This window comes from Somniosus microcephalus, chromosome 19 (assembly GCF_052327205.1).
Source record: "Somniosus microcephalus isolate GS21.2 chromosome 19, FLI_Smic_1.0, whole genome shotgun sequence".
In the NCBI taxonomy this organism is placed as follows: Eukaryota; Metazoa; Chordata; class Chondrichthyes; order Squaliformes; family Somniosidae; genus Somniosus; species Somniosus microcephalus.
In genome coordinates, this window is record NC_141005.1 from 69,746,048 (window position 1) to 69,762,485 (window position 16,438).

At 44.6% G+C, this 16,438-nt stretch overlaps 1 protein-coding gene across 2 annotated transcripts in view; it reads right to left on the bottom strand.

The window, feature by feature from the left end:
- Window positions 1–16,438, bottom strand: part of gnaz (guanine nucleotide binding protein (G protein), alpha z polypeptide) — a 386,031-nt gene that overhangs the window by 271,490 nt on the left and 98,103 nt on the right. The window contains exons 1-2 of one of the 2 annotated variants that reach the window (XM_085962001.1): window positions 4,643–4,819; window positions 726–1,951 (exon numbers count right to left, since the gene is read on the bottom strand). In XM_085962001.1, the coding sequence (XP_085818127.1) occupies window positions 726–1,448 (723 nt within the window). In that variant the 5' untranslated portion in view covers window positions 1,449–1,951; window positions 4,643–4,819. Of the gene's footprint in view, window positions 1–725; window positions 1,952–4,642; window positions 4,820–16,438 lie in introns of those variants that run through there. The other variant, XM_085962000.1, reaches the window with a different exon arrangement.

Below are 16,438 nucleotides of genomic sequence, written 5' to 3' on the forward strand. Positions count from 1 at the left end.
AGGCACTGAAAAGAAGTTACAGTGTGCATATGGAACTTTAGCAACTGGGATTGGAACAGACATGAGACGGCAGGGTTCAGGTGAAGTTCAAGGAGCATCAGTTTGTTTCAGGAATAGCACAATCTCAACGTGCAGTCTTCAATTGACCTAACTTTCAGCCAGCATTTCTGAAATCTAAAGCCTTCATTAAACTGAATCCAGTCCACTTAACGTGCTGACCTTTGATGACTTTGCATGAGGAAGAAGTAAAACGTGAGCATGCAGTTGCAGCATTCTGATTGGCTGAAAGTTGCACTTTCTGACTATACTGAGGATAGTTGAGATCCTCACAAGATACTCCAGACACCCCTTTCAGTATTCTGACAATTGAGCGCTCAGTGCTACTATTGAACAAGGGCAGCAACTGTTTCAACGACTTAAAGAAAAATTGTAATAGTTCACAGTAGCTGAAACTATGATTTAATCAGAATAATAGACAGCTATCTAAACTGAAACAGACATAAGGATAGCAAGCCTTAATTAAATCTTTATTCGTTGAATGGGCCAGCCTATTCAGTTTATTGATCATTTCAGATAGATGCCTATTTATTAAACTAACAGTAAAATTATAATTGGTTCCAAAATAATACTTGATGGTGCAAACTATAGGAATTGCACATGATGGTTACCAAATGAAGGATCTGAAAAACACATCGACTGAGATAAAAAACAAGACATTCACTTACTGTCTGATTATCTTCGTACAGTTTCAGGTCATAGCCGCTCAGCTCCACGCAGAAAATTATTGCCGTAACCCCTTCAAAACAGTGAATCCATTTCTTCCGTTCAGACCGCTGCCCTCCTACATCCACCATTTTAAATGTCAGCTCCTTGAAAGTAAACTTGTTTTCCACTATGCCTGTGGTCATGTCTCTTGACCGCAGAATGTCCTCCACTGTTGGGATGTAGTCAGCTGCCGCAATTCTGTCGAGATCATTCAGGTAGTAGGCTGCATTGTCTTCCAAGTGGTACTCGTTGGACCGGCAGAAGCACTCCTGGACGCCGGGGTCACCCCACAAGCGCTTCATTACCCCTAGCAGTTCAGGTGTGATCTCTCCTTTGCTCTCAGCAGGCCCAGTCAGGGCAAAGAGCTGAACAGCATCATAGGCTCTGTCTGGGTTGTGGAATTCTATTTTGAGGGTGGCTAGTGCACGGATGATGCGCGTGAGAGAGTCGATAGCATTGTAGATAATGAGGGGCTTGTATTCCTTGCATGCTTCCAAGTTGAACCCGCCGCTGTGGATAATTTTCATCTGCTTGACAATGGTGCTCTTGCCAGAGTTGCTGGTCCCCAGCAGTAGGAGCTTGATCTCGCGGCGCTGGCGCTGACTCTCTGAGCGCAGGTGCCGATCAATCCGCCTGGAGCGCCGGGCTGCCTCCTTCTCCTCAGAGCTTTGACGACATCCCATGTTCCTTCTGATGTGGTTGGCTGGTGGGAGACTGTACCTCTTGAAAGCTGCAGTGATTGCTGCAGTAGGCTTGTCAGGTGTGCTGTGCACCTCACGCAAAAGTAAAAGCAGTGGCTGATGATCAAACAGGTAAGTACCAATTCAGTCAGTCCCAGCAGGGGTGAGCAAAGAAGTGCAGCAACCACTGATAGGGCCTCAAATCAGTAGATGTCATGGCATTCCCCTCCTTTATGCAAGAAAGATGGCTCATTCCTGTTGATGGAATGCTTTTCCCTTTTCTGCAATGTAGTTTGTGTCTTTAAATCCCTGTTCCACCTAGACATCATTATTTAGTATCCATTCCTTCTAGAGATGACGGGTATGTTTGTGTGGCCTCAGTTCCTTCTTACTTATCTCTGTCTCTGTCTTGGGAATGGTAGCAAGTGCACAGAGGAATTGCACAGCTCTCTGATTCTGTTACTTCAAACCTGAACAGTGTGCATAATCATCAGTGACCAATTTATCTGCCAAACAAAGCAAAGAGAATCATTAGGACTGTTTTTCCTGCAGGTTCCTAACTGACACGGTGACTATTTGAAGGAGAACAATAGGCTGTAAAGTATTTACGTACATTTACTGATCCCATAATAGAAAGCTGGTGAATTTTTAAATTATATAAGTGATCTATTCTTGTAACTTCCATGGGTTCAAGAGATACCTTTTTGTGCTCAGCTGAGACAGTTTCCCTTAACCCTTATGCTACTGAATAGACACTCACTTGATATAGATACCTCAAAAATTGGATACTCTGCATGAATTATAGCTGTAGATTCAGCCCACGATGGTGTGGGTCTCTTTGCAAGTTATACAACCTGAAGCACACATTGTAGTGAATGTGTCATTTGCATAGAAGCTGACCCATTACCAGCTTAGAACTGAACAAACCTGACAGTGAGCTACATGCCAGTAACTAAATGAAAAGTCTAGATAATGTTATAAATTCCAGGAATGGGTTGTCAAATATACTTAAAACTAAGGGGGTCAGTTTTAACCCTGACCAGGTTTCGGGTGGGCAGGGTAAGTGTGGAATGCAATCGCTGGCCTAAGTTTGAGGCTTAGGGTATTTCAACTTGTGCTGCGATCAGCTGCCTGCAGGTAGAAAGCGGCAATGTGCCGGAGGACGGGAGAGGACGTTTGGGCGGTTCAGAGGCCCCAGTCCAGCACTGGCGAGTAGGTAAGTCATGGGGAGGGGGTTTTGGGAGGATAGGGGAAGTCCAGGGCAGGGGAGGCTGAAACTTTCCTTGTGGGGCCCAGAGTAGCACTCCCGAAGCTCCAAGCCCCACAGAAGAAAGTTTTGTCTTACCCTGAGAGGGTCTCTTCTGTCTGAAGACCTGCTTCAGCCTGGCGGGAAATCCACGGTGGTTCCCCTGCTCAGGCCTTGGTTAAAATGAAATCAGGATCCTATTGACGTAATAGAACCACGACTTGCATAAATTCACGAGGCCCCTGCCTGCATTAGGCGGCCGCCTCATCCGCCTGCAGAGCCCTGCAGATTAAAATGGGCAATGGCAGGTAAGGGTCAAGTGACGATCGGCTAAGTAATGCAGGTAGGCTTAAAATCAACCCCATGGTTATTGCCTGTCATTCTCTGATAGCCACATAGTATTACTCATATTATGAATTTTAATGATTGTGTTATCTCAAAATTTAAAAAAAACATATTTTCAACAACACCTTAATGTAGATACAGGACCTCACAGAATACAGTTTTAAAAATAAACTATCCAGAAATTCACTACATTTCTTATATATGTTGAACTCATCCCGCAAATGCCATCATACTGATCAATACATACAAACGACTTTGTTCTTTCTGAAGTGAAACTTGGCGGAGCTTCATCGGGGTGCAGTAACAGCAGAGGCAAGGCAGCTATCAACAATGACGAACAATCAGCATTCAATATCACAGCAACAACCTCACAGTGAAGGTCTGATACGGCGGGTGGGTGGGGGGAACCTTCGGGTTCTGGCACGTGAAGTTTAAACAGATGCAATTTTCAGAAAAATACAAATTGTCGTACATATGTTACAAATTGTTTCTGTAATAATAGTGCCACTGTTGTGGAGAGGATGCCTGATGCCTTTCACTCACTCATGATTATATCTTACGGTAGCTCAATTGCATTTAGTAATACTGATTCTCTTTTGAATTTGCTTTTTTTCACACTGTGCTTTCTCATGGGTTTATTTATTTGGACACAGTGCAGAAGTTCAACTGTTTTACGCTCCCCCTCCCCTGTAATAAAAGCTACTGGATTGATTTGTTCAGGTAAACACAGCAAAGATCCAGCTGTTGTAATATTTTCCCATTCTTGGAACAACATCAAGTGCCTCAAATTATATACAGTACAGAGCTCCCTTCGTGAATAAGATTGCTCTCCACCCCACCCCCCCACGAACAGTGGTTGAGCATTAGGTTAATAATCCATGGCTCAAATTTGACAACAGTCAGTCAGCTGGCCCGAACTAGAAGCCAAAATATAGGCAGTTCCATTAGCCTGTAATGGTCTGTCATCTGTCTGCACTCACCAGGCTACTTTTATCAACAACACTCCCTACTGCTTTGTACACGGCAGGAGCAGTGCAGCATCATGAGGACAAAGGGTTAACCACCCGGGTAGGAGAATCAGCGGTGCGTACAAGTTTTCAAGGTGAGGATTAGCCGCCTCGTGGCCCCGCTCAGGAACAGAAATACTTGCAGCCAAAGTCACAATAAGCCTGACTTTGGGCACAGTTAGAGCAAAATGGCAACTGATCAAGCTGTATACCGTCCAATTATTGCACAGTCTCCAGAGAACAGGATTTGGCACCAAACTGATCAGTGATCCGAAATGGACTCAATACGCACCACTTTAAATTCCAGTGCACTGTGTTTGTGCACCTCTCCTCTGAACCATTTGTTTTCCCCCTCCGTCGCGACTTTGTACATTACTGGATACTTTTACTATTGACTATGTGTACAATGTAAACTTTTTCAGTAGTTTAGGTCTTGCTTTGATTAGACAGGTGAGCCAAACTAAATCCCATAGCTGAACTCAAGCATCAATCATTTTTTTTTAAATTACCACTTCATTGTTATACAGTTGAAAACTTTTCAGTGATACTACGATTGTTACTTTCCTACACTACAACAGTGATTACACTTCAAAAAGTACCTTATCAGCTGTAAGGACGTCCTGAGGTCGTGAAAGGCGCTATATGAATACAAGTTCTTTTTTTATTTCAGTTCTTGACTAAAGGCGACTGAACTGGTATTTTAATTTGCCACCTGCTCGATGGTGTATGTAGAAATGAAAGGTCAAATCTGTTCGACGCTGAGTGCGAAATGACCTTTTGCCCAGCCAGCATTCCTCCTGCCAGTGGTGCAAATTCTAAAGATGTTGAGTGAAAAACCACTCCTCTAAATATAAAGCTGCTCTTAGGATCAAAAGATCCAAAGGTCCAGTAACATTACCATCACACCAGGAGTTGCAGCCTCAGTACGGAGATTTATTGCAATTAGAAGATCAACTGAAGCCTGCCCGGCCAGCTACATGTTAAATGAAGATGATGTCATTTGACATGTTATATATAATCTATATTCTTACTTACTATGTTACGCCTGCAGCTTGACCTTTAGCACAGTTCTGAATGTCTGCACTTCAGTTGCTGCTCTCTTCAGTAAATCTTCAAAGAATCACTCATTTTGCCCTTCAACCACTAAAAAATTGTCAAATTAAAAATATATTTTGGCCTGTGGTGCGGGGTGGGGGAGGGTGAATTCCACATTGCATTTAATAAAATTTGGTGTTAAGTAGAGTATTGCATTAATTTCTGCAAGGGCTGAGATAACTGCGGCTGCCGTGGTTACCCACCTGCACCCTGATCCCATTTTACTATGCAGAGCGGCACAAGACAGACATCCTAGGCTTACCATCACCTGTTCCTGAAAGTAGTGCAGGGAGAGATGGCACTGGCTGAGTTGGAGCATGAGTGGTATTCTTGTCAACATTTTTTGACCAATGCTAAATTATATATATTTTTTTCTAAATGCTGCCTGGAGGCATACACATAAAATAAGGCCATACTGTACCAGTAGTATTTTTGACAAATATGGCTGAATTGCTTTATCCCTTTTCGATTTATATAAAAAAGCATTAGCAAGAATTTCTTCGAGGCGCTCCCGCTCCCGTTCCGCCAGTTGTGCGGTGAAAACGTTCTTGACGCACGTAAACAGGTTTCCTCCGCATTTGCGATGATATTATGGCAGCGGAGCGGAAGCAGCTCCGTATTATTTTGATTATTTAAGGAGCCTGCCCATGAACGGCCCTCTAATAAAACAGCCTAGACTGTTAAAAGCGGTTGCTAATTAAAATCCTTCGGGGGGGAAAATTTGTTAGCGACCATTTTGGGTCGTTAACATCGCCTGGACTTAGCGCTCAGCGAAAAATAGCGCTGGAGATTGCTAACTTCAGTTTTAGTGCCCCAAGAGGGAGGCTAATTCAAGCGCTCCACTTCCTTCTTAGAGCGCTAACAAGAGGCACAAATGCACCGAATTTCTAGCCCTTAGTGTTTTTCTGTTTATTATTATTAATTTTGAAAACGTTGGTTTTGGGTTTGGAAGATTAATTGACCTTTTGAAAGAGCTGAAAAAACAGTGCTACTTGCAATGAGGACATCTCTGCAGCACCCAGGGTTAATGACTGTATCCAATAGTGGGGCTGTGTAAATCTTCTCAACCACAAGCCCTGATGAAATCATTAGCATTCACTTGTTTTAACAGAAGTATTTGTTTACAGCCAACGGAAATGCAGAGAGAAAATGTGATGGTTGCTAATTTTGAGCTGTTTGTTAACGGTGTGCTGATGGTTATGTGTCTCCTTTTAAAGGTTACTGCGACCTATCAAAAGATGTGATGGTTTTATTCATCTCGTCATTCTAATACTGATCTCTATTAAATTCCCCACTGCTTTCTCCCCATCTAGGGAAAACCATTTGCTGTCACTGAGGCAGCAGCTGAACAAACTTGAAGTGAAGTGACCTCCAGGTCATCGCTGACGTCATTATAATTGACGGGCGAACATTTGTTTACAAAATGTTTGCTGGCACACATCAAAAACCTAAGAACAGAAGAATCCTTTCAAAGTAACTCAAACTTGCATTGGCAACATTACATTTTTGGAATGCAAGTTTAAATGGATGAATACTTTAAAAACCCATTTTCCAATTCAGCATTTATAGAGCACTGAAAATTTATACTTTTAGAATTGCTCATCATCTGGTTGTCATTCCTTTTACAATGATATTCTCTTGATACGTACTTGCAAATCACACTGACACTGATACACCTCGGGATGGGAGGGCATGTCCTTGTGTGCATTATTCCCCACAAGTTGCTGCTCTTAGGCAGGATGCCAAATCAAAGAGATGAGGTGCCTCTCCTGGCAGAGAAGGCGAGGCAATTAGTCTGGTCATGAAGAGAGAGAGATTCATCCCAAGCTGGTCTTGAACACCTTACAGAACCAATTACAGCTCTCTGGCTGGGTTATTTTTCCAAGAAACAAAATATGGCAACTTTGCTGAGGCATATGGTGGAATGCAACGGTCTTTCTTCTATCACCACGATCTTCGATCACACTCTGTTTCATTGTGGGCTCTTCCCCAATTCATCAACCTTCTGACGGAGGCACAGGTAAATAAATATCTGTGTCATTTCTACTAAAGTAATCTGGTGAAACTCCAGAATATCAATCTAATGTCACAGTATTTAACTCTGACCAGTTGTATTGCACAGGTAACATCCTCATGGTCCCAACACGACACCACGTTTCTAGAGTATTTTAGCAAACTACTGCGGATGCTGGAAACCTGAAATAACAACAGAAAATGCTGGAAATACTCAGCAGGCCAGGCAGCATCCGTGGAGAGAGAAACAGAGTTAACGTTTCAGGTCTGGGACCCTTCATCAGTGAGCAGCGAATACAGTTACAGCCCCAAACACCCCTTCCAGGTGAAACAGCGATTTACTTGTACCTCTTGCAATTTAATATACTGTATTCGCTGCTCACGATGCAGTCTCCTCTACATTGGGGAGACCAAACGCAGATTGGGCGACCGCTTTGCGGAACACCTCCGTTCAGTTTGTAAAGGTGACCCTGAGCTTCCGGTCGCCTGTCACTTTAATTCACCGCTTCACTCCCGCTCTGATCTCTCTGTCCTCGGCCTATTACATTGTTCCAATGAAGCTCAACGTAAGCTCAAGAAACAGCACCTCATCTTTCGATTAGGCACTTTACAGCCTGCCGGGCTCAACATCGAGTTCAACAATTTCAGATAATAATCCCTGCCCCCATTTTTCATGCAGTATGATTTTTGCCACTCCCATTTACAACATTTTATCTTTCCTGCCTCTTACAAAAGTACAGGATGTTCTTTCAATTCCTTCCTCCCCTCCTAACCCCCCCACCCCCCCTGTCTCTGCACCTGCTTAATATCTGTTACATCTCCAGCTTTTTCCAGTTCTGATGAAGGGTCCCAGACCTGAAATGTTAACTCTGTTTCTCTCTCCACGGATGCTGCCTGGCCTGCTGAGTATTTCCAGCATTTTCTGTTGTTATTTCTAGAGTATTTGATCAGTTAAGCCATAGTCATCACTAGAACTATCAACTCGATTGTTATCCAGATGTTTTTCCTGCTCCCGTTTAAAAGGGCTAATAAACAAAGTATAAACTATATTTGATGGAGGCCCATGCCACATACGGAAATGGGGGGTAGGGGTCGATTTTCCTGGACCTCAAGCCCAGACAGGAGCACACATGCAAAGTGTGCTGCACCTGGCTGGCCTGGTCACATCCCTAGCACAAGCTTGCCGTCTGGCTGGGCAATGCATCGGCAAATGGAGGATGAAAGAGGAATGCTGCTACAGGCCTTTGACATGAGGTGGTAACACTGAAGTCTGTAGCAGAAGGTTGAGCGTTCAACCTACAATTACATAGAATGCACAGCGCAGAAACAGGCCATTCGTCCCAACAGATCTATTCCGGTGTTTATGCTCCACACGAGCCTCCTCCCACCCTTCCTCATTGAACCCTATCTAACCTTCTATCCCTTTCTCCCTCATGTTTATCTAGCTTCAGCTTAAATGCAATAGTTGTTCTCATTTGTGGTGTATGTAACCTGTTCCACCTTAAGAGAACTACCTTAAGAGATGTACTACTTTCTCTTGGCTGCTGTATACTGTAATACCGGTGGTGACCACACCGGTATATAAATGTTGTGTAGGGATTGCTGGGCAGTTCAGCCCTGACCTCCGAATCGTAAAGACCTGTTAAAGTTATTCTTGTGGTCTGTGTCCAATGATTTATAATAAGCATAACTGGGACACACAGACTTAACAGTGGCGACGAGTCCGATCTTACCCTGCGGCAGTTTTACATCCAAGGCAGCTTCGTCCTCAGAACGGGCGTCGAGAAGAGGCATCCGCCCTCATCATCCTGCTGAGCACCATCGCACGGGAGGCATCGAGAACCCGGGTTAAAAAGAAAAATTCTGACCACGAAGCCCTCCATCAGCGACAGGCAGTGATCATCCCTTCTACCACGGTGGTGGGTAAGCCGATCAGCGACACAAGCAGAAAGTCGGCCGCATTGACTGTGGAGTGGGGGAGGGAAAACGGAGGAAAAAGGGCGGAGAACTCGACCACGGCCGGTGAAAAGGGCCGGGCTGCAATCGAGGCCGAGAGGCGCAGCGACTGGGGCAGCTTAAGGCACGAGAGCTGCGGAGAACTCAAACGCAGCCGGTGTAAAGGACCGGGCTGCATGCGGGGCTGAGAGGCGCAACAGCAGGGGAAGCGTGAATGCCCACGGGAACCGCGGGGGAGTAAAAGCAGCATCGGGGAATTGAGAACCGCTGGGGAGGCGAGAACGGCAGCAGCACGGCAATCGCCATTGCAGCCAGCGGGGGAAGAAGGCAAACGCGGGAATCCGCCATTGTAGTCGGCGGGGGAAGAAGACGAGCGCGGGAAAGACCGCCAAGCGCAGGAAGCCACCATTTTAGTAGGCGGGGGAAGAAGACAAGCGCGGGAAGCCGCCATTTTGAGAAAAAGAAAAATTTAAAAACTTGCAAGGATGCCTAAACATGGGAACATTAATACCTTTGATAGCGATATCGAAGATTGGACCACGTATGTAGAACGCATGGAAGTTTATTGTAAAGCAAATAAGGTACCAGATGATGAGAAAGCACTAACCTTATTAAGCTCAATGGGTGCGAAGACATACGGGCTATTGAAGCACCTTCTATCACCAGAAAAACCGGCGGATCAGACTTTCGCGAATATTGTTACTGTCCTGAAAAATCATTTAAACCCCACGCCGCTGATGATAGCGGAACGATTTAAATTTTACAGAAGAACGCAGCTGAAAGACGAAAGCAACGCTGAATTTTTAATTGAACTGCGTAAGCTATCAAAGTACTGTCAGTTTGGAACAGGACTAGCAGATGCGCTGAGAGATAAATTTGTGTGTGGGTTGTTAAAAGAAGGAACACAAAAGCGACTGCTTGAGGAGAATGATCTTACGCTTGATAAAGCTGTCACTATTGCAGCATCGCACGAAGCCGCAGCGAGAGGCACTGCGGAAATGCAGCTACGGTCACCGGAACTCAGCACCAATCAAATGGTCTTGGGTACAGTAAAATGTTATCGTTGTGGAAAGACAACGCACGATCAGAACCAGTGCTGGTTCAAAAATCAGGAATGCAGAAAATGTGGCAGGCTTGGTCACATAGCTAAAGTATGCCGGTCAGGAAAGAAGACCAGCAACAAAAAGTCACCGCAGGAAAAGTACAGAAAGGTACACAAGGTGACAGAGAACAGTTCGAACGAACAGAAGTCAAATTCAGACTCCAGCAGTAATGAACTGGGTAGTCTAAGAGTACACAATGTTGGTAATGAAGCAGACCTTCAAACAATCTGGGTCACACTTCAGATAGCAGGAGTCCAAGTGAAGATGGAATTGGACACTGGATCGGCATTGACGGTCATGAATAAGCAAGATTACAAAAGGTTATTCCCACATATTCCCCTACGGGATACGGAGATTGTATTGAAAACATACACGGGGCAAAGAGTATACCCCATCGGGAAGATAGAGGTAAAGGTGGTCCACAAGGGCAAAGAAAGCCGAGGAATGGACTTATATGTGCTACCTGAGGGAGGTCCACCACTACTGGGACGGGAGTGGATTAGGAAAATAAATATGGACTGGCATTCCTTAAAAGCACTAACGGTAGATTCCGGTAAAAAAGATGTCAAACCTAAACGATTGTCCAGAATATTGGACGATGCTAACGAGGTGTTCCAACAGGGACTGGGAACACTGAGAGGAATTACGGCAAACATCAAGGTTGAAGAACATGCAAACCCGAAATTTTTCAAAGCCAGACCGGTACCTTATGCGATACGACCTGCTGTGGAAGCTGAGCTGGAAGGGCTAGAACGTTCAGGAGTACTGTCTAAGGTAGACTGGAGTGAGTGGGCCACGCCCATTGTCCCCGTCATGAAGCGTTCATCGAGCAACAAGCCGGGGGAACCGGGGAAGGTTCGCATCTGTGGAGATTTCAAGATCACTGTTAATCCGGTGCTTCACACGGTGCAGTATCCGCTTCCGCGAATTGAGGATATCTTCGCTTCGTTGTCTGGCGGGAAACACTTCACCAAGATAGACCTGGCGCAGGCATACTTACAGATGGAAGTTGAGGAAGAGCCATGCCAGTATCTCACGATCAACACGCATAGAGGCTTGTACCGGTATAATAGACTGGTTTTTGGAGTGGCATCGGCTCCAGCAATTTGGCAGAGGGCCATGGAGCAGGTATTACAGGGAATTCCAGGCACACAATGTTACCTGGACGATATTCTGATTACAGGAGATGATGACGAGGAACACCTTGCAAATTTGGAACTGGTGCTCACCAGATTGAAAGAATATGGACTTCGAGTTAATTGCCAGAAATGTGAGTTCTTTCAGAAGCGGATCTCGTACTGTGGTCATGCCATTGACCAGGAGGGGCTTCATAAGTCTCCTGACAAGATCGAAGCTGTTGTGAAGGCTCCCGCTCCAGATAATGTATCCCAGTTGAGGTCGTTCCTAGGGTTGATTAACTATTACCATAAGTTTCTGCCAAATTTATCCACGGTGCTGCACCCGCTGAACGCTCTTTTGCAGAAGGGAGTACCATGGAAGTGGAGCGAGGACTGTAAGAGGGCCTTTCGCAAAAGCAAGGCATTGATCACCTCAGAGGAAGTGTTGGCTCACTTCAACCCAACGCTGCCTATTCGTTTGGCTTGTGATGCTTCTGCATATGGTATTGGGGCAGTACTCTCACACAAGTTGCCAAATGGCCTGGAGAGGCCAGTTGCGTTCGCATCCAGATCATTGACCTCCGCTGAGCGCAACTATGCTCAGATAGATAGGGAGGCTCTCAGCCTTGTGTGGGGAGTAAAGAAGTTTAATCATTACCTGCAGGGCCAAAAGTTTACGCTTCTGACAGACCACCAGCCGTTGGTATCCATTTTTAACCCTAAGAAGGGTGTTTCGGTGATGACAGCACAGAGACTCCAGAGATGGTCCCTTTTCCTAGGGGCACATCAATATCAGATCGAATTCAAAGGTACAAAGCAGCATGGTAATGCTGATGGGCTGTCGCGCCTGCCACTACCTACAGAGGAGGAGGCACCGACGGTTGACCCTGTTGAGTTATTTCACTCGACCATCATCGAATGTTTACCAGTCACCAATGCAAGTATTGAAAGAGAAACCAGGAATGACCCGACACTGTCCCGGGTCTACGAAGTGACAGTGAAGGGATGGCCAGCACATGGTGATCCACTGTTACCGGCATTCTCAGCAAGACGAGAACAGCTGTCCGTCTGTCAAGGAACATTGATGTATGGAACAAGGGTGATTATTCCTCCTAAGTTAAGAGAGAGAGTTCTAAAGGAACTGTATGAAGGTCATCTGGGGGGAGTCAAGATGAAAAGCCTTGCTAGGGCTTATGTGTGGTGGCCGGGTATCGACCAACAGATAGAGGATCTGACGAAAAGCTGCTCAGGGTGCCAAAAAGTGCAAAATGCACCTCCGATTGCACCGCTGCATCCATGGGAATGGCCTTCAACCCCATGGCAACGTGTACATATTGACTTTGCTGGTCCATTCATGGACTCCATGTTTTTAATTGCGGTGGACGCACATTCTAAATGGCCAGAAGTGATTAAGATGACTACCACTACCTCGGAAAAGACGATCGCGGTGCTAAGAACGATATTTGCAAGAAATGGATTGCCAGAACAAATATGTTCAGACAACGGACCGCAGTTCGTGTCAGAAGAATTCCAGAAATTCATGAAGATGAATGGGGTGAAACATTGTACCTCTGCCCCATATCATCCGGCTACAAACGGGTTGGCCGAGAGATTTGTACAAACGTTCAAAAAAGCAATAAAGGCCATGAGCGAAGATCAGATTCCACTACAACACAAGGTGGACAAATTCCTACTGGCATATCGAAACGCCACTCATGCAGTGACAAACCAAAGTCCTGCCATGATGTTCTATAACAGAAGGTTGCGGTCCAGGTTGGACTTGTTAAAACCAAATGTGCGGAGGGAAGTTGAAAACAAACAGTCCCAGCATATAAATAACAAGACCACTCGGAGTTTCGAAATAGGACAACCAGTGTTAGCCCGGGACTATAAAAACGAGAAATGGCAATCTGGAACAATTCGGGCCAGACAAGGACCCCTGATGTACACGGTAGATATTGGTGAAAATGTAATACGGCGTCATGCTGACCAACTGGTAGAATCAAGAACAAGGGTCGAACCAAGGGTTACGGCAGAGACAACCGTGGAAGAAGTTAGTGAACCTGAAGCATCTACCTCAGAAGTGAATGTACCTGAGGATGATGTCCAATCCATAAGAGATCAACTAGATGAGTCACCCCAGCAACGAGAATCAGAGACCCCTGAAAGGCGTTATCCAACTCGAATCAGGAGGCATCCTCAGAGACTGAATCTTTGAACTGTTTTGCATGAAGTTGTATATATATATATCTATATGTTATTATGTTATGTTAAATGGGGATATAACTGTTAAGCTAAAAAGGGAGGATTGTGGTGTATGTAACCTGTTCCACCTTAAGAGAACTACCTTAAGAGATGTACTACTTTCTCTTGGCTGCTGTATACTGTAATACCGGTGGTGACCACACCGGTATATAAACGTTGTGTAGGGATTTGCTGGGCAGTTCAACCCTGACCTCCGAATAGTAAAGACCTGTTAAAGTTATTCTTGTGGTCTGTGTCCAGTGATTTATAATAAGCATAACTGGGACACACAGACTTAACATCACTCTACATTCTGTCAACAGCAGCAGGAGATATTTACAAAAAAGCTATCTGCCAGCTCTGTGTAGACAAAGATTGCATAGCCTGAATCCCAAAGTCAGAGGGTAAATTTTCCAACTGCCGTTCCCAACACAGAGCTTCACTGATTGGGCGTGAATATTGGGAAATCGCACAGACGCAGCCCATGGGTTTTTCAACCCATTCATTTTGATGCATAGATACCCACGGGATTTCCTGATGTTTGCAGCTGGCTCCATGCTGGGATCATGCAGTCAGAAAAAGTACTCTTAGGTGCAACGCCAGCCTAATGGTGAAAATTTCTTCAAGAGCATTCTCCTGGTACAATGTTTCATAACACATTCCAATTTAAACCGGTCTCTTCGCAAACCTCATTAAATATCTTGAAATAAATGAAAACCTTGCATAAAACCAAGATGATTTTATTTCCCATTTTCTTTCCAAGATAAACCTTTTTTAGTAAATAAAAGCAAGGTGACCTGTAGTGTCGGATATTGGCAATGTTGTAACGAACAGATGGTAAGGATTAGGTCACTCTAAGCTTGGGTTTTGAACGGCTGTAGTTTGTAGGAGGAATGGAAGAATGAGGGACGTATGCATTGTAGTTTTGAGGAGAGAATGTTAGAATAGGAGACTTGTTTTAAACAAAGTGAGGAGAGAGCATGCAGGATGGCATATTTATAGCTTAGGAAGAACAAGGCAGAAAAGTTCAAAGGAGCACTAACCCTCAGAGCACCAATAAAACGAGAGATGTGCAGGCTTGTTTTGTGGCTAACAACACCATTAAGAAGGAAAAATCATTTTCATTAAAAGAAAAACTTTTCCAAATCAGCTTTGTTATATACCAGAAAAAAGTTTAGATGTGACAAATTGTTTGGACTTCCCTAGTTCACAGTGTAATTCTATGGAGTCCCCTGTGATATATAGTCCTCGCTGTACCAGGAGAATCCTTAAGGCAACACTCCATGAATAGAGGTAATCACTTTACATGCACCAGTAAGCTTTGACTCCTCTACTGTGATATCACACTGGCATCTGTCTTCACATCTCTTTTGTCACCAGTTTTCAATGCTGCTCACACTTCCCACTAGTACTAGTACACGTGAGAAGTTTGTCAGTGGTCAACTGATGCTGGATCGGCACAGGACTGGGAGCCACGTGCCGCGACTGCTGCAGTCTCCTATGCCTGCAGCCAGTTGATCAGCTGAAGCACTGTAGGAGGCACTGATGGCAGCTGCAGGAGTGTCTGCTGTGTGCTCGCCATAAACATTCGTTTTAATGATGTCAAGTGAGTTAGAAACACATTCAGCTTCATTACAGAGACCTGGCAATAAGCTGGGCCTGATTAGGACCTAAATATTCTAGGCTATAGGATCTTTAGAACACACAAGAAAATTGGGAAAGGAGGGGGAGTAACAATATTTATAAAAGATACACTTACAGTGGTGGAAAGAAGGGATTTCAATAAGGGTGATCACGCAGTGGGAACACTATGGGTAGCGTTAAGGAACAGCAAAATGCGTGGTCTAGGTCGGAATTGTCTATAGTCCTCCTAATGGTAGTGAGGTAGTGGGTGGGGGGGGGGAGGGGTGGCGGAGGGGACTTACCCACTCCTTACCCCCCCCCCCCCCCCGGGGATCTGACAGACTGTAAATTTTAATTGCAAGTGGCAATGGCACCTGCCCCAAGCCGGCGGGTCCTCTTTAAATTTGCAGGTCGGGCTGCAATGATGTCATTAGCGCCTGAGCTGCTATTTCAACCTGGGGCCTGAGCAGGCGAGCAGTCAGGCCAAACCTGCTGGAAATAGCAGCCCTGAGTTAAAATCGAAGCCAATGTGGTTATGATGGGAGATTTTAATTTTCACATAGACTGGGAGAAGCAGAACAGCTCAGGTAGTAAAAGGCAATGAATTTCTAGAATAATATATTTTAGAATCCACACAGGATAAGGCCATACTGGATTTAGTGATGAGTAACAAACCAGAATTAGTTACCAATCTGACTGTAAGGGAACATCTTGCGAATAGTGACCATAATATGATTGAATTTGAGATTAGGTTTGAGAGGGAGAAGGGAGAGTCTCAATGTAGGTTTTAAATTTATGTAAGGCAAACTTCGAAGGGGTGAGAAATGAATTGACCCCAGTAAACTGGGCTGAACTGTTAATGGATAAACTTACAAACACTGGGAAGTATTCAAAGAAATTTTGGGTACAATACACGTTCCCTTAAAGGAAGGGGTTCAGAGGTCGAACGCGTACGCCAGAGAGGCAGCGCGTACGCCTGGAACTTCCGATTTTTTTGCCGGTTTATCCGGGAGGGTAAGTCTCCAGCAGCTACGCTTTTAAAAAGCAGTCGCAAGGCCTGCTTTTAACAAGGCAAGTGGTGAATTAAGTAAAATTTAAAAAAAATTTCCACAGCTTTATTATTTTTAAATACTTTAAAGAAAGGTAAGTTTATTTTTAGCCCCGTTAGAAACTGTAATTAATTTTTTCAAAAATTTAAATTATTGTTTAAAAGTTATTTTATGTAATTTATAGTTATTTTAAA